The sequence below is a fragment of the Manduca sexta genome, chromosome 12 (assembly GCF_014839805.1).
Source record: "Manduca sexta isolate Smith_Timp_Sample1 chromosome 12, JHU_Msex_v1.0, whole genome shotgun sequence".
In the NCBI taxonomy this organism is placed as follows: domain Eukaryota; kingdom Metazoa; phylum Arthropoda; class Insecta; order Lepidoptera; family Sphingidae; genus Manduca; species Manduca sexta.
The window spans coordinates 3,670,156-3,694,434 of NC_051126.1; the positions used below are offsets into that span (position 1 = coordinate 3,670,156).

General features: G+C 33.9%; 3 protein-coding genes across 3 annotated transcripts; all 3 read left to right on the top strand.

Moving 5' to 3' along the window:
- The first annotated feature begins 3,867 nt into the window (after nt 1-3,867).
- Nucleotides 3,868-5,735, top strand: LOC119189121. Its single transcript, XM_037438007.1, has 2 exons — nt 3,868-3,913; nt 4,432-5,735. Exons 1-2 carry the CDS (start codon nt 3,896-3,898, stop codon nt 5,215-5,217), a joined length of 804 nt encoding a protein of 267 aa, XP_037293904.1. The 5' UTR covers nt 3,868-3,895; the 3' UTR covers nt 5,218-5,735.
- Nucleotides 5,736-7,058: 1,323 nt separating this feature from the next.
- Nucleotides 7,059-13,756, top strand: LOC115442795 (E3 ubiquitin-protein ligase RING1). Its single transcript, XM_030167954.2, has 4 exons — nt 7,059-7,879; nt 9,435-9,607; nt 9,985-10,157; nt 13,489-13,756. Exons 1-4 carry the CDS (start codon nt 7,137-7,139, stop codon nt 13,531-13,533), a joined length of 1,134 nt encoding a protein of 377 aa, XP_030023814.1. The 5' UTR covers nt 7,059-7,136; the 3' UTR covers nt 13,534-13,756.
- A 6,704-nt stretch (nt 13,757-20,460) lies between these two features.
- LOC115442787 (60S ribosomal protein L22) lies at nt 20,461-23,000 on the top strand. Its single transcript, XM_030167943.2, has 3 exons — nt 20,461-20,592; nt 20,675-20,963; nt 22,806-23,000. Exons 2-3 carry the CDS (start codon nt 20,684-20,686, stop codon nt 22,967-22,969), a joined length of 444 nt encoding a protein of 147 aa, XP_030023803.2. The 5' UTR covers nt 20,461-20,592; nt 20,675-20,683; the 3' UTR covers nt 22,970-23,000.
- Nucleotides 23,001-24,279: the final 1,279 nt, after the last annotated feature.

The window sequence follows — 24,279 nt, forward strand, 5'->3', positions numbered from 1 at the left end:
ATATGTTTGAATGTTTGTTTCATGTAAACGCAGAAACCGTTGTTTGGATTTGGATGTAATTTGGTATACGGATAGACCCCATCCGGAATTAGCATATAGGCTACTTTCAATCCTAATTATTTGCTCTCGAGGTAAATATTTTTATTTAAGTCATCTTTTTAAAATAGATGGCGCTGGCGTTCTACAAATAAAACTAAATAACTACAGTCATTTAGGGACTTTTGAGGCGGTAAAATATTCTCACCCGTAGCCTATAACGACTCTATAAACGATGCTTCATTTTAAACAACTGCTTATTTTTTCTTATTGTACTGTATGTTTGTGAACTTACGCCTAAAAAATTCTAATATGATTTCCATGTTACTTTGCGAAACAAATTACATCGCAATTACTTTGTTTCTTTCCCTCCCAGCGTTTTGCAAGTCGATTATATCTCATAGATACAATCACGACTACCACACAAGAAAAGATATGTATTAATTTGCAAACCATTGTCCTTCCTTATATGGATTGGCTGTTCCTACACGCAACGTGTCTTAACATTACAGCATTCATACGTTCAAAATAAAAAAAAAACATTACATATTCACTCACATACAGTATTCCGAAGTATCCCATTATAAGAATTTGCCTGCGCGTCGCTCCGCGTGAAAAAGTTTTTCCGGGAAAATGGTTTCCCAGGATAAAAAGTAGCTTATAGCATCCAGGAGTAATGTCAGCTTCCTACTAGTGAAAAAACAATAAAAAAAGGTTTCAAAACTATCAAACTCTTCAGCTTTATATAATATTATTCATAGATAGATTAGTGGGCGTTACTTACATTTCATTTGTTCCGATATTTGCGCAAACGCATAAATTGACTTTGGCGTTGCTTATGACTAATCAATGAAGATTTGGTTCCTAATAATAGATTTATATTTTTTTCCGATAACTCCCACTTTGTGTACATTAGCTTATCACACGAGCGTGAAAACCGATTTTTCAAACTTATGTAAAGCTGTGTTTGTTGTTGTTCCACTACACCACGAAACCCATTTATTTATAATTTATAAGAAAATTGACATGCCACCACCCAGGCATATATTAAAGAATGCTGCTCATATATTAATACTCATAATAGGAGTTATTAAACATTTCTACGTGGCGCGTTATTTTATTTACTTTCTGTCGATGGCCCAAGGTTAATTGCTACGGAAAAGTTCCACTTACAAATAATTTTCTTATAGGTAACATAACAGTTATGGCGCGTGGACCTGACCACCACATGTGATTCGGCCTGATTCAACACGCTAAAAACTAAATTGAATGCAAAATAACTGCATGATACAAGTCTATGTAAACTAGGCATTTAATTTTCTCAAAGAAGGTTATACTTTATTTATAGAATGTTGATTGATAAGCTCATGCAATAAGGTCTCTATTAAACATGTCTAATGTTTATTTCCATATTTTTCAAGTTGGTTATGTTAAATTACATAACAGAACTTTGCCGAAGAATACCTAGATCTGATTTCGTCAAGGCAAATTAACGCCTTAAGCATAAGCAATGAATTAACTTTAGCATCAGCCATTTTTAATCAACTGCTTAAATAGAAAGTTTAAACGAGGAACATAATACATGTACTTTGTTCTTTAGACAAATCAATCATGTTGTGTTAATGGGGCAAACATTTTTAACAGGTTGCGATGGTTTACTGAGTTATGACCAACCATTCATCTCAAAGACAATCCAAATGGAAAGTCAATTTGCTAAAAGTTTGTACGTGTATTCTATACACAGTATATATCGATAGTAATTACTTTATGAGACCACAGACTACAGGAATCTTATTTATATGTTCTGTGTAAAAAACATGACGTCTATAGGCTTAGAACTTCCTCGTCTCGTCGGGTTAGCTTATTAGGTATACCATTTATATCCGTTCCAAATTGTCTGTAATAGCCATTTGATTGCTATTAAAATGCCGTGATTTCCAATAATTAATTATAACATGGATCGAATCTCCAATCTCAGCTAGTAAGTTGTAAAATTTACTGTCTATATTATAAGATTTTAAAATACCTACGAATTAAAGTATTATATTACTTTTAATTACAATATATTTTTCATTTATCAGATAATAGTCGTAAATTGCATAAAATGAATAAAAAAAAATATAATTTTATATTGAGTGCAAGATCCAAATAAATAATAACCCGACTGAATATAAAAGTGAAACAAATTGACACCTTTATACAAACAAAATTGTCATTTTTAATTAGGCTGGCTCTCTCCGCGATGTATTTTTTTTACAAATTAAAGACAAATGATTAAAAGAAACTTTATTCAAATAAAACGATATTCTTAATTTTAGAGAATCAAGCACAGTCAACATGCTAATAATTTATAAAATTAAACATCATTATTTGATTTAAACAATTTTGTGTATTTGTATCTATATTTAAACATAAAGATAATTTAATTTCTTTTTATTTCTTCCATTAAAATCCAATACTTTAAGAATACGTAAAATCGAATCTAAATTCTCTAGTCATTATAGCATAATCATTTTCTATAAAAAACCCAATGACCAAACTCTTAATTGATAATACCCAATTAAATATCAAAAATGAAATATTAATATTTGGTGAAAACATATCCTTAATTATTAATCTAAATGCTGATTTCTACTTGTAACGTGACGTAGAATAGATATTGGGGTTTACAACTCCCATAAGCATTAATCAACTCGCTGTTTATATCAATTAAGTAAAATAAGTCTAATTAAGTAATTTAATAGAAAAATCAGAAATTTTATAATAAGTATCTTCGGCCATTTTATTGATTAAGATGCAACAAAGCTGCCACTTCATTTCGCTTTTCGGCGGACTAGTGGTACTTGTTGGTAATAAGATACTCGAATAATAATAATATCAGCCCTGTATAATATACTGTCTCAATGCTGGGTACGGACCTCATCTACTATGAGAGGGATTAGGCCTAAGTCCACCACGCTGGCCTTGTTGCGGATTGATAAACTACACACACCCTCAAAATTCCTACAGAGAATTTCTCAGGTATGCAGGTTTCCTGATTCCTCACAATGTTTTCCCTCAAAGTTAAAGGAAGCGATCATTCACAAAGAATACACGCATAATTTTTTTGAAAAATCAGAAGTGTGTGCCTATGGGATTTGAACCTGCTGACATTCGTATCGGCAGTCTGTTCCTTACCGAACTAGTCTATCCCAACGTACACAAAGTGTAAAACTCTCTATAGTGGCCCACTTATGTCGCGTTCCTCCAGCCTGTGTAGGCTGTAGGCGCCTATATCTGTGATGATTTCTTATGTTTACGCGAATGTTTGACATCGAATTAAAACTACTTTTCAATTTTTATCACGGTTCTTTTATATTTTAATTATCTCCCGAAGTTTCTAAAACCTACTTAGTCAGTCCCATGATGTGAGGCTGCAGTCTTGCAAACGTCAAGAGAAAATAAAAATTAAAAAAAAACGCGATTGAACCCGAAAGTTAGTTTTATTCCGACCCCTATACCCGGTTTAGAACAGGCCGGCATAATTGTATCGATTAACGAGGAATAATTTTAATTAGCTCTCGTCATTGCGTCAATCGATACTGTACCTTGTCTCTTCTTACCATCAGATGCAGTTTCCAGTGCCCCTACGAAAAAAAAAACTGAACGAAACAATCTACTGATATTGTCTAAGCATACGTTAGACTGTTCACTTAATAATCATTTAATAATAGAATTCACGTTATTATTAATTACCAAATGCCGTAATGGGGAAAGACAATTGGATAAGTCATTAAAATTCATTAGAGGTGATGATAATATTTAAAATATAAAAACACAAACACACTGAACTGTTGTTATAATTTATCTGACTGTGACAATGGAAACATATATTTTGGTAAGTTATAATTGGAAGTACTACATTTTTTAAAACACAAAAGCTGATGGCATTTCTATTTCAATTCCACGCATTCATTAAAATATAATAACAATATAATATTTTGTATTAATTATTCAAAATAAATACGTATTTTTATTTAGGCAATTATATTATTCTGGCCGTCTCCAAAATAGTGGCAGTCTCTTAAATTATTTTATTCGTGAATTTCATAAATAATTATTTGCAAAACTATCTTTGGATAAAATATTAACTAAACCCCAACCTAATTTTCACTTTAATTACTTTAATTGGATTCAGAGAGATATTTTAAAGCGAAAGTCTAAATTGAAAAGTTCGTGAACTGTGAAAGGCCACTGAGCCCTTTCTATTCGATAGGGCTCATCAATTTACTTTGACGGTTCGATCATCACTATCAATAATATTAACTATATTAAAAATGATAATAGTTATAAAGCAGCAAACTCACCTTTTTCTTTTTCAAGTAAAATTACTAATTATAGTTTTTTTTTCCACAGATCGCTTTATCGCTTGTAGCCGTTACTCAAGGCTCGCCGGTACCAAACGACACGATCACGAAGAATAAAGATCAAGACCTCTCCGGCTTTTTCATCCCCGCAGACTCGTGGAATTCCTTCCAAAACCAACTACAACCAAAAACTAATCAACCACCAATATCAACGCCAAGTTCAAACAACCAGGAACAGAATGTTATCAAATTACCGAACCAGTCTTTAAACACAAACCCATCTGACACGACAGTCAATGTCCAAGTAAATGGTAAGGACAATAATGCGCCTAAAACCAACAGCCCCCTAGTATTAACTCCACAACCTAATACGAACAACCAACCAATAATACTACAATCTGGACAGGCAGTAAATCAAGGTACGCAACAAGGACAATTTGTATTGATTCCAAGTGACACTGTCCAGGGAAACCAGCCACAATCTGGCAAACCGATTATCCTTGTGCAACAACCTTCACAAAATAATCCGACAGTGGTTCCGCAACAGCCGAGTCAACCGTTATACTTACAGCCAGGACAAAGCTTCGTTCTACAGAATGGCCAGGGCGAGAAACCTACTCAAGTCCTGGTTGCAGTTCCTTCTAACAACCAAGGAGGTTATACCAACGGTCAGCCGAGTGCAAACCAGGGCACAGTTTACACATTAGTCTTGAACGGTCAAAGTCCCAATACTAACCAAAATGGCAATCTGTATCCGAGTCAAAATGGAAATATGTACTTAGTTCCTGTGCAGTCAGGATCTTCTAGTCCGATTATTTTAAGACCTGCGAAGTAATAGAAGAGGTGCTAGTCTACCGCCACTTAGATGGCTTCTCGGGAATTTGCGAGCCGAAAAAGCTACGTTTTCACATACTAAAACTGAATATTATGGTTTAACTACCTACCTAATATTCAGTAGTCCACAACATTACTCCCAACAATAACATACGAATTATCTTTACAGCTACTCAATTGTGGTTGATTATAATAAACCATCTTAACTATTACCGTCGGATCCATAGCAGAATAAAGTTTATCTGACGGGCTTATAGTTACAGATGACAACTAGATTGTAAACGGAATTATACACCTCTATTGAAATAATGTAAATAATAGGTGTATTCATAATATGCATACAAGTAAATAATTATATTGATTATAATATGTCGAAAATTACCGAGATGTTCTGTTTATTTTGATAGACTTTATACTTAGCCCTCAATTTAGTGCTAAAACAATTGAATGCTATGACAAAATGTTTAAATTATTGTTAACTATTTATATTTTTTAATAAACATTGACAATTTAAATGAACACCTTGTTGTTTTTATTTAATAAAATAAATAATTAATCTAAGTAGCATTCCAGATAAATAATTTCTTCAGTCCATAAAATTTCCTTTTTTAGTCATCATTAGCCTCACAAAGATGTCCCTAGGTTTCTATCTAAAAAGGATTTTCATTTGGATCCAATATATTCAAATAAATTGAGACTCATCGTGGGTGGGCCAGTTCTCATGCTATACGGGCATGCTAACGAATGCTGATTTATCCTTGGTCACGATGAGTAGGAAACTAAGAGATAAAGAACGAAATGTAGGTTCTACATATTGTTACTAACTAAACATAAAATAGTTACGTTTTTGAATTTGTTTAAAATTACGGTACTGGTACAATCATATGAGTAAAAATTAACTGTTTTAATCATAAACTTGTTTTTTTTTTATAAACGTTAATAATTTATTGTTTACATTAGGAGTCTTTTTTTAGTCATGACATACGTTTGTTAGCCTAACAAGGGTCGGCTTTTACAAACACACCGGACTTTTGGGTAAGCGCTTCAGGCACTTGCAACCCTTGAAAATTAAGTGTTCATGCTGAGGACAATTCACTAACGGGTTACGAACCTCGGTTAAGGACGGCCACTAGGAGAGGATGGGATATCATGATTATAAAGAGGAATCTTTTTATCAACTTGTGTCGACGACAAATCGTCGCGAATACTTATTAATTTTCCATATACTATGCAAGAGAGACCATAATATTTTTTTTTTATAAAAATCAACATTGGCTTTTTAATATTTTCGAATTCTGACTTCTGGTGCCCTTTCCTAAATTTGATTAGTTCAACAAAGAAGCGGTATTTTGTAAATATAATATAATTATTTTGTCTCGGAAATCGAACCCGTAAAATTTGTTTTAATTCCTTGGTGTACATACATACTACGCGCCTGCTAGCCTTCACCTCACGCTACCCAATATATTACTTATTCTATGAGCTATTTTTACATAATATATTACTTACTCTATATCCTACCCTGCGAGTGTTGGCGAAGGTTTTGGAACATAAAGATTTTTATTAGTGAAATTTCAATGTCAAAGCCTAAATTTGAAATTAAAATTTGTACAATAAATGGACTTTAACGAATGTTACACCATCTATCTAAAATTGGTTGAACTATGTTCGTAGTTTTATAGCATGAATTTACAGGGACCAAATATAAAAATCATGTATTGATTATAACGCATAAAAGATTTTATTTTATTTATAATAATTTAATTTTTCACTATTTTCTTTGATAATTTATCTAATAAACGTCTTAAAATTATGCGATACTTTCAAGTTGTCGACAACACTATTCGTGCAATCAACATGGTGGTTGCGGCTGTCATTTCGGATGCCAGATTTATTTATTAGATTTTGTTGTGTGCCAAAATGTCGTCAACAGAACCTTCGCAAAATAAAACATGGGAACTTTCCCTGTACGAATTACATCGAACACCGCAAGAAGTGATTACGGATGCGACCGAAATAGCTGTGTCCCCTCGGAGTTTGCACAGCGAACTGATGTGTCCAATTTGTTTGGATATGCTGAAGAAGACGATGACAACGAAAGAGTGCCTTCACAGGTTCTGCAATGACTGTATAATTACAGCTCTACGATCAGGCAATAAAGAATGTCCTACGTGTCGCAAGAAACTTGTGTCAAAGCGTTCGCTCCGACCAGACCCGAACTTCGATTTGCTTATTTCTAAAATATATCCAAGTAGAGACGAATATGAAGCTCACCAGGAGCGCGTGCTGGCCAAACTGAGCATGTCACATTCTCAAGCATCATTGGTTAACTCTATCACTGAAGGGATAAAGTTGCAATCACAGAACAGACCCCAGAGGTCACGAAAAAACCAGGAAGATAACAGTAATACGTCCAACACGAACGGTAATTCTGAGACGCCTCAAAACGGTGGCAGTACGTCGGCTCCAAAAGAAACTGGTCCTTCTGCCAACAATCCTGCAGCATCAGGTCAGTCCACATCAAACCCAGCGTCAGTGCGGAGTACTCCCTCACCGGTGCCGTCGAACGTGAGCTCAATATCAAAAAACACAAGCACCACTAAGAGGGCAAAATCTATTCTAACATCAGAAAGGAGTGAAGAAAGTGAATCCAGTGATGGCAGGTGTGTATATTATTATGATTATTAACTAGTAGTCATTCAATGGCCGACATTTGACCACTGAATTTAATATATTTGTAACACACATTCATGAAATTTATTTTTCTTCTATTCTCTATATGAACTTTAATTATGATTAAAACTCTGCACAATGTGCTTAAAAAGGGGTACAGTGTTTTCTCTTCACATAGTAATTCAATACAATTAAGATTGTGCTGACGTCAAAGTAGGAATAGTCATGGTAAAATTTTGGCACTAAATATTGTCTGTAACTGTTGAGCGTTGAATAAAGCAATGGCCTTACAAAAAATGTTTTAAAACACTAATGATATGATAATACTAATAGTAATATAATATAGATGACGATAGACATAACACAAATATTATTAATCTCTGACCACAGACATAATCAAAAGAATATACATGTGCCCAAGGTAAGGTAGTGTGTGTAAATTTTTTTTTGATAATTTATTGTTATCCTTATGCATATTATATTTTTATATATGAGTGCACAAAGCTAATATTTTTATATGACCTTTCTGCATTCCTTCTTCATATAAACTTTAACCATGGCAAATACTCCTCAATCCATGTATTTTACACACAAAGAGGGTACAAAGATTTGCTTCACATATTAATATATAGATATTGTTTTTTTTATTGCTTAACCCAGTAACGTGGGGGGAGGGGTCATCATTCAGATGACATATATACATGAAAGTATCAGTACTTTGTGATTTCTACAAGCCAAAACACCCGCAATTTCAAGGTTGAGAATACATTTAGAAATGTACTATCTAGGTACTTTTTATGTTAGTTTTCAAATTCACACATATCATGTTGCAATCAAAATGTAAATATTAACAAGAATTTTTTCTTTACAAAGATGTCATTGTAATCTATTTATGGTTGTTTATGTAAAATTTATGTTTACAGTCCACACTATCTTGTGATTCTCGAAACAAAAAAATGTGTGAAATAATTGTTTTTAAATGTAGAAAAAAAAGTCCGTGTAAAGTGTTAACATAGTTTTTTATGAATAGCAAAAGAAAATACTTCAGAGACATTTAGTGACACAATTTAAAGATGTTCCCTTACCATAATTCTGCACCTCTATAATATTTTATTTCATTTTGTTCAATAATGTAACTGTAGTAACATACTCGCGAAATATGTTAGAGTTTACATATATTATGCAATTATCTTCTTGCAATTATTTCACTATAAACCCAATAGCAGTTATTATAAACTTAATAACTCTGTTGGTACTGGTCACTTAAAATTTACGAGTTATTCATGAGTAATTTATCTTTAATAACAAAATCACAATATATTATTAACTAATGTGTAGCAAGAAATAATTAATATGTCTTGACATTTTTGTATTTGGATTTTATTAATAAAAACTTGTTTCTATTTACAAATCCAAATAAAAAAGTGCTTATTCATATTTTTCAATATTTTTACAAAATAAAACTAATTGCTCTATCAAAATGTATGTAGAATGGACAAAATAAATAGATTATATATCTTATGACATGCATTAAAATGTTTTCAGAACTGAAGGAGAAAACTCGATGGATACAGAAGGTGAAGGGGAACCATTGAACCCCAATGAGATAGAGCTGGTCTTCAAGCCTCACCCCACAGAGATGACAGGTGACAACCAACTCATGAGAGCACTGCGCGACAGCTCTGTGCGTTACTTAAAAACGACGGCTAATGCTTCTGGTAAGAATGCGTAAATCTACTGTTTTTTTTTGTGCTTTTTTCTAATTACCATGATAAGTACAATACAATCTAAACAATGTTCCGAAAATGTTTGATTGTAGATCAATATTATTATATCAATATTATATTTGAGTATCAATCACCATGAAAATGCACAGATAGAAGTTTTATTACACTTGTTAGATGGCTTTAATTCTTCATCTGCTTGCCATGAAAATGTTTATAAATAGATATATTCTAGTAGTGGACATTTGTATTAATTACAATATTAGTTTATTATACTTGTATTTATTTTTTACCCATATAAAATAGTCCTAAAGAAATTGTGCTAATGTTTAACACTGTTTATTTAACCCAAAATATTTTGTATTTTCCAGTTGATCACCTGAGCAAGTATTTGGCGATGCGACTCACATTAGACCTAGATGCCGAGTTACCTGAAGCGTATCGGCTTCTCAACTTCTGCATTTATGTGGCACCATCACCGGGCCAGTTTGTACCGCTGGCTGGTTCCCAAACGCTCAGACAAATTAATGACAAGTTCTGGAAGGTAATCTGATAAATTACTCATTCATTTCAATACCAGCAAAGAAAACAGCTAACTCAATTGTGCCCAATGTCTGTTTTAATTCAAAAACCTTTTTTATTCCTTTATAAGCTCACATTGACGACAACTGAAGAAGTTTTTTTTACACAAAACGCTATTTAAGAAAGATTTAGTATTATGAAAGTTCTTATTATCTTTAAATATCTCTAGTGCAAAGTTGATGTTATCAAGTTGGCGTAGTATTATTACCTGTAGGTTGATTCCCTATGCTACTCGCGATAACACACCGTAAACGCGTGTTGTCAAAACAAGCTCTAAACATAAACGCGTTTCATACACGCGCCACGATGTGTAATTGATAAATAGGTATTGTGTATGCCATACGATAGGTTGTCTATGCTTAATATTTTTTATATTACGATGTGTTAATGCGTTCAGAAATCTTTCATTCCCTCGAATCGGCAAGTATCGGTTTTTGAAAAGGCTTTTTTGTTTGTATTCGTGATATTAAATGATGTAACTCGAATAAATCACTGCCAAACTTTATTTAATCCCATTTTTGTATATACTTAAATGTAAGAAACATGAAAGGAATATAAAAATAATTTAAAGAAATTTCTGTAGATTGTGATTGTTTTCAAACGAAAAAATATAACTTCAAAATTATTGTCAAATGTCAATGTCATTGACTTATTTACTTGATTTGTTTACTAAAGCCACATTTTAAAAATTGAATTGAATTGATATATTGAATGCTACTGAAGATTTTACACGAATGCTGTTATATGAATAATAGTAAATGCTGTTGTGCTTATGCAGTTTATGTTAAATTAGCGCTAACAACGTATATTAATAGGAATTCTACGGACCTTCCATTATAAAATTTGTTGCAAAATCGACAAGGCATTAACTCAAATTCTTTTTTATTTAGTTAAATAATGTGACGAGGATGCCGTTTACCTGATGATAAGCGATACGACCGCCCATAAACAGTTACAATGCCATCCGGAACTTTGAATTGTAAAGCACTATGTGACGTTCCACAGTAGGTTTTCAGAATGAGACAAAGATTTTAGGTCTTATAAAGTAATTACGCTAGTTACAATTTCCTCTAAACTGGTACACATCAGTGCATGGACACAGTTTAACTTGGCTATAGAAATAGACATTGCCGTAGACACCTTATAACTATTAAGACAGACACTCACATATAACAGACTTACCACCAATAATTAAAATAAGTGTATATTGCCTATTAAACGTTATTTTTAAAAATTATAGCTCTATTACCTAGTAATTTCTATTTGCCGCTCAACCGGCATTAATCTTTTGGAATAAAAAGTACTCTATTCTATCCACAGCTCACTGTCTGAGTACCATATTTCATACACATTCATTTAGTTATTAAGGTGAAACTGATTAATTAACAAACATTCAAACTCATGTATAGAAATTTTACTTAAGTATATTATGTTATCTAAGACTGAACAACAAATAAAAATAAAACAAAAAATAATATGTTGTTAAAACTGAGTATATTTTACTATTATTTATTTGGAATATCTTGCATTACATTCACTATCCTGTAAAAGAAATTATTTTATTATTACATTTGATATTATCAGTTTTGTTAACATTAGTATTCAATGTAAGATGCCTTTGGTCTCCTAAAATAAAAAAGAAAGTGTTTGTACAAACAATTTTAGATTTAACATGATTACATACTTTTGTTTGTAATTGTGTAAAATTATTGGGATTACCTACATGAAATTTTTGCTTTGTTCCCTGGATCGATATTCACATTTAGAAGATTTTGATATTTAATTTAAAGCTGGCTAAGCCCTTGATTAAGACCTCTACCAATTACTTATAACAACAATAATGTATAACTAGTAAAAAATTCTTCAATAATCTTTATTGTTATCAAACTTTAAAGGTACAAAACTTTCACCACAAAGAAACTACATAGTATTAATTGTAATGTACATAATTAAGAAAACATTGTTTAAAAAGATACCTTCATTAGTGTTTTATATTTGTTTGGCCTATCTATTTACTAATAGAAATATTACATCGAAGTAATAAAAATAAACTTGATTGACCTCAATTGTTGTCAAAAGTCGGGTTGCCAGTAGTAAAGTAGCTTATTTTTCACCGCTGAGCCCATAACACAAATTTGACTATCAAGATACAAAAACATAGGTTTGAATATTAATTCGATCATTTAGGATTTATGTTTGTTTTGTTTCTGATAAGGTAGAATATTATATTTGAGTTTTCACGATGTAAAGAGGATACTATCGTCAATAGAAATTATACAGTCGTTGTATCTAAATAATTAATTTGTCTAAACGCGCATAGACGCGCTGGATTGCCGCACGTTATTTTGACAATTCGTAACATGCCCATAAGGCGGATGTGTCACACCTCATCGTGTTTATGAAATGTCAAATTAGCATCCAGAATACTCTTACACAGTCATAACACGAAGTTAACGAAACACGCCGTGTTACAAGTTCGACATTGTCGTAGAGAATCATGCCCCTGCTGGTATTGATTTCAAAGCTGGTTTTACTTGGAATAGTATTTATTAGTGATGTAACGAATATTCGCATTCGCATTCGCGAATATTCGCATATTTTTGGATATTCGCATTCGCATTCGCAAAATTTCTGCGAATGTTTTGCGAATGTCATTATCAGAAAAAAAAAGATTTGAAGATAATAGGAGACTGCCTCGGTGGCATAGTTCTACTGCATGTGCAGTACGGCAGCGCTCTGAGGTCAACACAAAATTATTTCGTTTACTTTAATAAAGCTTAAAAATTCAATTCTCATTAGAACTTGTAACACAATAGCAAGTAAGAAATTAAAAGCATTTGAAAGAAACAAAACAAATTCTTCTATAATTTTTTATCAGTCTTTACATAACTTTTAATGTTTAGATAATTATCATCTTGAATAAATATCTAAAGAATATATTAAATAAACTAAAAACAATATTCTTCTACAATAAACTATAACTCTTTCTTAAAACCTACCAATTATTTAACTATTTAGCCATAGAAAATTGGCGCCAAATTTGAACAAAAACTAAACATTCGCATTCGCGAATGTCGGTAGCAGATATTCGCATTCGCATTCGCGAATGTTCAAAAAATTACATTCGTTACATCACTAGTATTTATATTTCAGTAATTATATTAATTTCATACCAGTTGTTAAAAATAAGAATGCCTTTAAAAAAAACTGTTCTAGTGTTGTACTTTGTTTCTAAGAAATTGTATAAAATTATATTCTCAAATAAATCAAAAGTTTGTTTTGTTATCTTACAGGTCAACAAGCCACTGGAGATGTACTACTCGTGGAAGAAAACCTAGAAGTAAAGGACATTTTAGTTATGTACTATTGTACTGTAACTAAAATGGTGATACAAAGTAATATTGAATGTATCAGTGATTTTATTCTATTAATTTTAAACACGTAGGCAATACAGAGACATGGACTCATGTGATAAGATTTTATGGAATTAATCTCAAATGTATGGAATATAATGTAATTAATTTTAAGTAATGCAATAAAGGTGGATATGTTCTTATTTCATTTGTCACGCATCATAGTGGTACTCTAGTGCTAATTTGTGCTGTTTAATGTGTAAATCACGATTCTACATTGACAAGTACAGTATTCATTGCTATGTCCTTCGGTTAATGGCTTCTCGAGAACTTCCGAAAATCGAAATATATCTGAATATCTACAGTGTATTAATGATCAAATTGATATTAGTGTATAAAATCTTATGAGTAACATTACATTTAATGTTTGAATGATTATGTTACACTCACAGGTAACATGTTTGTTGAAACTGCCTATAAAAATATTTTGCCTAATAAAAGTATTGTGCCTGTTTCATACAGTTGTCAACGGAATCCGGAAGTGGATATGAAGTCATAAGTTATTTTAAAAATAAAGAGATCCAAATGAGTAAACTTCTTGGCGACATACTTAGCCTGTGAACCATTCTAACGCAGCGCAACCAAAGTTTTTGTATTTGAATACAAAAACAAACCAGTTTGACATTACCATCATATCGTGAGATCCTTATACCGCGAATAATCGCGTCAATGCGCAAGTTACAGTCCTGCTTACAATATTATGATCGGTTACTATTATGAATAAACAATAGAATGGAATGAAAGAGGTATTTAAGTTTCAGCATTTTAGGCCCTTTATATGTTGAGATATCAAACTTCGGCATATGCATTTAGACGGAACCGTGTGCGCGGTATACGCCTGACGGTCAACTGAACCAATACGCCTTCATGCTGGTTACTACTGGTCATAGGTACACAGCTACTTCATAGTAAAACTACCTAGAAATCTGACTACCCTCCCTATACCGAGATATCAAATGATAAATATGGCCAGTAATTACACCGGTAATGGTAATCCTATTCATCAAATTGGAATACTCGGGGTGCTCATTGGCAATGTATGGGTACCTATCTCTAGAGAAACTAAAAACTTTTAGTAGGTAAGTACTTAAGTACCTACTTGAAATTTAATGACGTACCCGCGTATGGCATACATGGACACAGGTATGTACAGTACAAATAAAATAATTTAAACATTAAAATAAATTTATTTCTCACTCTGTCTTTACAAGCATTCACATTGCTATACTTAGTAAAAATTTAAATAAAATTAAAGAGTAATTTAAGTAGTCTTTATACATAATAAATCAAAATCAGGACGGCCCCAAATAAGTCGCATACAAAATGATAGGTAGAAACATTTGAACTGCCGAAAAGATTATAAATAATAAATAATTAACATGAAGTATGCTTTCTAATCTGAATTAACTTTTAAAACACGTGAATTAAGTAATAAGCAAAGAATTTACATTTTCGCAGTTTATTTGTGATCTTTTAAAAAATCTACTTGCAGCAGGTGCAATCGGCGCGAAATTTAAAACGCCTAATATTGAACACAAAGCACACAGTACTGTAAAATGCTTCATTTTGCAGCTACAAAATGTCTTCTAAAAGCGCTATATTCTCGCCTTAGCGCTTTGGTGGCTTCTATTTTAAGGATCTTTAATATTTCTGTAATTTCCTCTTTATTTTCCGTGTCTCGCGCAATAGTCAGTTTTTCCATGGTTGCAAAATCTAGTTCTTCTATTCTTTCTGCATCATCGATTAAACGGTCTATATCTCTAAGGTAACTATTGTATGACGTACTTTCTTCAGTCTCCTTGTATCCAAGTAATCTCTCTACATCCTCCCAAAATTTCAATGTTCGCCGCCCATCTTTCATTTTTGAGGTGTACATAAAATTTCTAAACAATTTTCTGCCCTTGTCATCGTTCATCAAGTTTTCTATCTTATCCGTGTATCGATCCAAGTCAGATTTTGTTATCCCTTCGTAATCATCACACCCGCAGGCGACTAAACAACTATCCATATTGTGTTTTGTACGATGTACCCATTTTTCTTATCGATTTTTGTTTACCTCCATTTAATATCAGGGTATAGATACCCAACAACGCTTATATTTCACTATGTAGGTACCATTCAATATAAAAACGTAGGTAGGTACCTACATATAAACTCACCAATAATCAACTGTTTACTACGGTGATTCACAAGTGAGGTTAACTTCATAAATAGACAGCACTGAACTGATTCCGTGCAAACACGTAACTAAACTGCGCGGTGCGTCTGTGTGGCGTGTGCCGGGCGGCCGTATCTATGTTTCACAAAGTTCACGGTGTCTTGATAACTTGTGTTGTTCAGAATGCGCTTGATCTGGAACTACTTTTAAAATTGCCGCTGGAGAACTTGAAGATAAAAATGTCTCGATAGTTAGAAATCACTTGTCTAATTAATTTAAATATTTTGAGTTATTAAATATAACGAAACAAAACACGCACATCAGGTGAGACTGACTTTATTAAAACGTAAAGCATTACATCACGCAGGTACAAAAAAATCGTGACCTCAAAATTGCGGTTCACTCATGGGAAATAAGGCAGGGCGAAGACAATAGCCTTAGAACATTAGCAACGCGCGAGTGTCACAGCCAGTATTCAATGTACTTGTGTGCCTACTGCGAGTGCTACTTACCACGCCGGATACATGCTTTGAATGTTTTATATTGTTAGGGTTCCATTTAGGGTAATTGCAGCTGCTTTTAAATTTTATTTAGTCCTTGAAATAATCACAAACAAAAAGCAAGTTGCCATATAAATTTTGTAACTGGAATCATGATGAAAATCATCAGTTATTTTTATATTATTATCAATAGTAGATACTATAATAGTAGTTGCATGTTAGTTATTGAAGCTCTGGCTTCTTTAGGGATTTTATTTCATATTTTTTTATGGACTTCGTCTAATAACTAGGTAACCTGCTATCAACTAGCCCTTAAATAAACTGGCCTAGACTGGATAAGCTATGCATCTGCCGCTTGGATTATAATATAAATTAATAAGTTCAATATTAGGAGGTAACGACGGTTTTATTGATTGGCTCAAGACTCAAGACACTCAATCTCTTACATCGTTATCTAAGTAAATAAGTTAGCTAAGTGATTACATTAACTTTGTAAATAAGTACCTACACAAAGCGACGTAGAGTGTTTCTAGGTAGATTCAACTAAGTATATATTAGTTTTTGTTTTTTATTTCAACTGAATGATGTGATGATTACTGCATAATATATTCTCGCCTAAAGTGACCTATCGTCCCGCATTTTACGGATTATGTCCAAGTGCCAGATGTGATTCCGTTTTGCTATACTTACTTAATTTGTAAAATCGTGCCGCAAAATGTTGGACATGTCATTCTGCATGTCCCACATGCATGCTATATTATTTCCCATTACATTTTCGTGGATGAATGTAAATATTATGTACAATACGTCGCGGACAAATTTGTAGGTAAGTAAAGAATTTTTGGGTCATAATCCTGTCCAACAAAGCATGGCGATTTGTTTCATTCACCTACCGGGGCTTTGCGCCCCCTAAGGCTGCCATTGCTTATGGTACCTACTAGGGGTCGCAATACCGGACCATTTTTCAAAACCGGTATTTTCGGTATTGATCTAAAATAAATTCCGGTATTCCGGTATTTTCGGTATTTCCGGTATTTGAGGAAATATTAGAAAAATAGGAAATATACATTTAAGTTAGTAATTAAATGTCAAATTTTAATGACAGCTTAGTGGTTAGTTAAAGGCTGAATGAAAAGAGATTATTTTCGTAAGCCAACGTTCATGCCGTTCTGGTTTCTGAGAGCTGGCTCAAACCTCACCTTCCTTCTACCCTTTACCCCCTCCCTGGTTTCATTTTGATTAGAAATGATCGAGTTGACAGGAGAGGGGGCGGAGTCGCTATATATTTACGTAGCGACCTGAAATATAAAACTGTAATATCTTCCTCTGCTTCTTATTCTGCTTATGCGAAATTTCTGTTTTTTGACGTTTGAGTCAAGAGAGTGAAAACCTTACTAGGTGTTATTTACTATCCCCCATCTCTTGATTACTTCTCCAGTCTGGAAACAGTTCTGGAATCTATAAGATCAGAATATGCTCATCACATCATCATGGGTGGATCATCATGGATCTCGTAAACTCCTTATTGTCCTTGATTCTGCTAAACTGCATGTCCTACCACTGCAAGCCAGCCACCATAATATGCATGGTCACGACACTTGGCTTGACATTATCCTCACCTCTGCTCCTTCCCCTGTTTTCTCCTACGGTCAATTTCCCGCTCCTGGCTTCACTCACCATGATCTCATCTACATGTCTTACGCCCTAAAACCTCCCAAGTTCCCCTCTAAGATATTGCACTTGCGTAGTTTTGGTCGCATTGATGCGGATAAGCTGAAAGGAGATGCTGCTAACTTTAACTGGGATCACCTATTGGCAGCCACCTCTGTTGACGATAAAGTCGCAATTTTTAACCGCGCTGTCACTTCACTCTTTGATACCCATGCCCCTTTAAAGAAAATTAAATTAAAACGTCCTCCTGCACCATGGATTACACATGGGGTTAGGATGGCGATGAGACGAAGGGATCGGGCTTTTCGCCAGTACAAAAGGGATCGTTCGGAGGAGAACTGGTGCCTTTTTAAGGCTGCAAGGAATCGGTGTAACCAGATGGTACGTAATGCTAAACGCCGACATATTCTCAGTAATATTTCTTCTTACTCGCCAGCCAGCATCTGGAGATTCCTCGGAACTCTGGGTATTAGCAAAGTTAAAAACATAGATGTCCACGGTGCGACTATTGGTTTAGGTGACATTAATCAACATTCCACATCTGTTACCATAATTGATCACCAAACTAGGCGTCGTACCATGGATTTCTTAGCGGGTCTATCCAGGCCTAACATTAATACTTTTCATTTTTCTTCTGTGCCGTTGGGTGAAATTAGAAAAGTCATACTGTCCATTAAATCCAACGCTACTGGCTGTGACAACATCAGTCCTCGCATGATAATCCCTATCCTAGACCAACTTCTACCAATCATGTCCCATATCATTAACACCTCCCTCAACACTGGTATCTTTCCGTGTTTGTGGCAGAGAGCTATTGCTATCCCTCTTCCTAAAATCCCTAACCCATCACTTGCTAAGCATTTCCGTCCCATATCTATTCTCCTTTTCTCTTGAAAGTGCTCGAGGCCTGTGCTCACAAGCAACTGTCTGAGCATGTGCACCAAAACAACCTACTGTGCCCACTCCAGTCTGGCTTCAGGCCTGGCCATAGCACTATTACTGCACTCCTCAAAGTGACTGGCGATATTAGGGCGGGCATGGAGGATTTCAATGTCACTGTTTTGGCTTTAGTTGATTTTTCCAACGCCTTCAATACAGTCAGTCACGACATTCTTCTTGCAAACCTCTCCCACCTTATGATCTCGCCCACGGTACAGTTGGTGCGCCTAGACGATTCTTCGTCTAGCTGGCGCGATATAGACTGTGGCGTCCCTCAAGACGGCATAATCTCCCTATTATTGTTCTCTATCTTCATAAACCTCTTAACACAAAATCTTCAATGTGCGTACCATCTTTATGCTGATGACTTGCAAATTTATTCTCAGGAGCAAGTCGATTGTGTGTCCGCAGCTGTAGATAGGGTAAATAAGGACAATTTCGGCCTTTCGGTAAACCCCGCGAAATACCAGGCCATTATTGTAGGCAGCTCAAGGCTTTTAAACAGGTTGTATTTTACATCTATTCCCCCTATTATGTTTCTCAGCTTTGTTTATCTGACAGCTTGCTGTTTGTTCAGCTTTGTTAATCTGACTGCCAACTAGATTCAAGTTGTATCACAATATTAGCCAACCACAACGGCCCTACGTCTACGCACTGCGAAGGCTGCCATGCCGTCAGCACTAAGAAACAGACTTGTTATCACAGCAATGCTCCGTCCTTAGATAAATAACGTCTATGAATAATGAGGATAGACTTTAAAGAACAAAAAATATTTCTTATAAGTTTTATTAAAATAACAATTAACAGTTAACACCGCTATGCTTAGAACAAAACAAAAGTAGCAATATAGCCATAAACCACGTATTTTGCTCGCTCTTTATAGAATATACGCCTATACGAATGAATGAAATTGCAAGCAGCTTAAATTTTTACGATTTAAAACTCGAAAAATTAATAATTATACACACATTTTCTACTGAATTTTATAAAAATCAAATACCGAAAATCCCGGTATTTGTAAAATCAATACCGGTATTTTGAAGTTCTTAATTTGGTCCGGTATTCCGGTATTTTCGAAATCCGGGATACCGGTTTGCGACCCCTAGTACCTACATTTGTCATGAAAAACTACCTTACTAAACGTAACATAATAATATTATATAGTTCTTACACGACTTTACATTGTGCCTGCCAAGATAATAATAAAAATATACAAAACCCCCACTTTTTAAGTCGGTTAAAACCATAGATACAAAGAAAAAAAACAAAACTTTTAGTGGAGCGCGCCCACCTATCGGGACGGAGTAGAGCAGACCGTTGCGTATTTTTATATTATGTTGCGTACACTGCGTGTCGCATTGACCATATTTTATGTATAACAGATATATATTTATAGATACTGTGATTTATAGTTTATTGGTTTCTGCTGTATACATAATAGAGTTTAATACTAATAAAATCTACGAAACAAATTAAAAGCTCATAGAATTAACTTTATTTTGTATTATTAGTCAATGTACATTTTTATTATAATAATAATTAAATTGATAATTCATTTACAATATATTTTTGATGCCTTGATATAAAGACTGCATTAGTTGAATCGACTATAAAACATGTGGAAGGCCTATTAAACAGTACTGCCAACATTGTGCAAAGCTGACGTTTATGTCGGCCATTTTGCAGTTTTTACGGTAGCTGCGGTACACGTGTTCTGTACGTTTATTCGTAAAATATGTTATAAATTGAATAAATATACGCCAAATCAAGTGCTACAACTAATACCAATATATTTCAGGTGGCCACAATGGTTGTTGCAAAGAAGCCCATGGCTAAAAAAGCCCAGTTGCACCAGAAGACTGGTAAGAAAGGAGTCAAAGGTGGTAAAATCCGCGGTAAAGGCATCAAGCGGAAAATTAACCTCAAATTCACTATTGACTGCACACACCCAGCTGAGGACAGCATCCTCGATGTAGCCAACTTCGAGAAATACCTGAAGGATCACGTAAAAGTTGAGGGTAAAACAAATAACCTAGGTAATCACGTTGTCATCGCCCGGGACAAGACCAAGATCGCCATCAACGCAGGTTTGTTTCTTTATATCTTTTGTTTATCATACACTAAATAAATATTTATCCGAGAAACTTGGTTCCTGTGTGATAATTGATACTTGAAAACAGACCAAGACAAAATAACCAAAAAATGTGACAACCAATAATAATTCATATTTCATTATGGATAAGTTACTTAGGACTAGCGCAAGATATAGATCTGCTGGATTTCTTTTTCAGTGGTTATCAACTATCTTCAATTTAGTGATTCAGATACCAATTTGGTAACTTTGGAAATTATAAATAAATTTAGGGTGTCCTATTATGTTAAATATTAACAGTAAACAATATTATTTTTATGGTTATAATAGGATAGTGTGGTCCGCACTAATATCATTTCATATTTCTTTGCTAGGCCAGCAGTTGTAAGTACTGATGGGTTCTGCTTTGGTCCAATATAGTTATGGGGCAATATGAGATTACATATTATGTTTAATAGTAATATCCAACAATACCACAGTTCAATGCACCACACTGCTTTGTATTTTAATTTTGTTGATGTTAATGGGCAGAAGTAACATCTACTGTAACAGTAGCAGCAGTTCTATAAAACAATATAATTCAAAAGAATATGGGGTGCAAAAAAATTCAAGGGACTAAGAAGTCTTTCATAAGTTTCATTATAATGAAGGTTGTTTTGATTTTTATTTAAAACAAAATTTTTATATGCATAATTTTTTCATTCTACTGTCAATGACATTGTTTTTCATGAATATTTCTTATTGTTTTATTTGTAATCTGGTAATGCATATCTATACTGACTCCACTACAAAAATGGCAACATAAAACTGATTTATTTATCATCCATTTACCATAAAAATAGTGTAGGAAATAAATAATGAATAATAGTTGTCAAATTATCATTGGTGGAGATTGTATATGTTCATTTAATAACTCTTAGATAACACCAAACATATCAACTGTCGTGATATGCTCAAGAGCAGTATCTCAAAAAAAATCAAAATCTTGGTTTTTATGTCATCAGATAGCTTAAAGAAATACCCATCCAATGAACTTACCTAAATAACGGTATCTTGTCTAGAACTTGTTAAAAAAACCTTAAAACAGTTTCTCTATCTCAGTTTTAGATACAAAGCTATATTTAAAAATGATAATCAATTATTATCATGAAATAAGGTTTCATTGATATACCACTTTTGCGCTTAGCACGGCTGTCTAGTTGTTAATGAATTTAAAAATGATTTATTGTTTGTCTAAAAAGATTTTAAATGATGACTGCTGAGGTCTCGGTTTCAATCTCCAGGTTGGGTAGTGATATTGTTTTTTTTTCTCAGTATGCCCTTGGAGCCTGGAATTTGTACTTGATAGGGTGATATGGGATATCAATTCCAGATTCCATCCAGTTCACCCCCTACCCCACCATAGGACAGAATACACAGGGTGTAAAGTGGGTGCACTAGTTCATTGACACTATATTAAATACTTAATTTATCTGTGGGCAATATGAGCTAGATAACCGATTATGGTGTTAAGTATTGAAAATTCATTCCTTTATACTAAAATCCTCATGCTATATAGAAGTTTTAAAAATGTTAAGCCAAAAATTGTGTTAGGTTAAGAAACTCAGAAAATTTCATTTAGAAATAGCTTAGTCTAGAATCTCATTTTGAGACAATCAAACCCTCCATCAAAAAGAATGGAATTAATCTCTCCAATCATTGATGTTTACCAGTATCAAAAAATATGGAATATATTTCATTGAATGTGCAGTTTTTGTAGAAAAATAAACTTTCCACAGTTCCTCCTACCAATAACTTTACAAAAATAATTATTAACAATATTTTTCCTCTGTTCCAGACATTCCCTTCTCCAAGAGGTACCTTAAATACTTGACCAAGCGTTACCTCAAGAAGAACAACCTCCGTGACTGGCTCCGAGTGGTGGCTTCCGCGCACGACTCCTACGAGCTGAGGTACTTCAACATCAACGCTGACAGCGACAATGAAGACAATGAGGAATAAGCTGTTGATACAATAAATAGTTTTACACTAACTCTGATTTTTATTTTCTCTTTGTTCCGTATTTTGCAGTGAAAATCATACATTGGTGTAACAAAGATATTATGATGGGTTATTTTCAGCTCTGTGGAGAATCATCTCTGGCATGCTTTTGTGATTTGTCGATTTTATTTCTATAGATTATAGATCAATGAAGTTCAATTGTATAATTTACTGCCTAATATAATTGAATAAATTAGAGTTAAATCAAAATTCTTAAAAGTTATATTAAAATCTAGTCAAATCCATCCAGTCTATCCATCAAACTTATTAGAAAGTTTGTCAAAATGGAATGTATATTCTAAGGATATTACCAGATGTGGGAAGTAATGAATAAAATTTTCTCCTTAAGATAAAAAGTGGCGATAGCCTAGTTAGGAGTGAAACGGACTGTAGATAGGAGTGTCGGCTGGTTCAAAACCTAAGGGCATGCACCTGGGACTTTTCTAAAAGTCATGTGAGTATACTTATTAGTAAATTATCGCTTGGAAAATGTGGCGAGGAAACCTGCATACTTCAGGAGTTTTTTTAGATTTTTTTGAGGGTATGTGAAGCCTGCCAAACCGTACTAGGCCAGCGTGCTGGACTAAGGCCTAATCCCTCTCTATAGTAGATAAGGCTTATGCTCAGCAGTGGAACAGTATATATTATTAACATTATTTTTACTGTTTCGAAATATTAAAAATACCTACATAGCTTCGACAGGTTTCTAGGCCTAAATATTTGATATCGAGTAAAATGATATTAGATGTAACTAGCAGTTCGTGTTTCCATATCCTAATCTATACTATTATATAAAGCTGAAGAGTTTGTTTGTTTGTTTGTTTGTTTGAACGCGCTAATCTCAGGAACTACCAGTCCAAACTGAAAAAATATTTTTGCGTTGGATAGCCCTTTGTCCGTGGAGTGCTATAGGCTATATATCATCACGCTATACCCAATAGGAGCGGAGCAGTAATGGCTAATCTCAGGAACTATCGGTCCAAACTGAAAAAATCTTTTTGCGTTGGATAGCCCTTTGTTCGTGGATTGCTTTAGGCTATATATCATCACGCTATACCCAATAGGAGCGGAGCAGTAATGGCTAATCTCAGGAACTACCGGTCCAAACTGAAAAATTCTTTTTGCGTTGGATAGCCCTTTGTTCGTGGATTGCTATAGGCTATATATCATCACGCTATACCCAATAGGAGCGGAGCAGTAATGGCTAATCTCAGGAACTACCAGTTTGAACTGAAAAATTCTTTTTGTGTTGGATAGCCCTTTATTTGTGG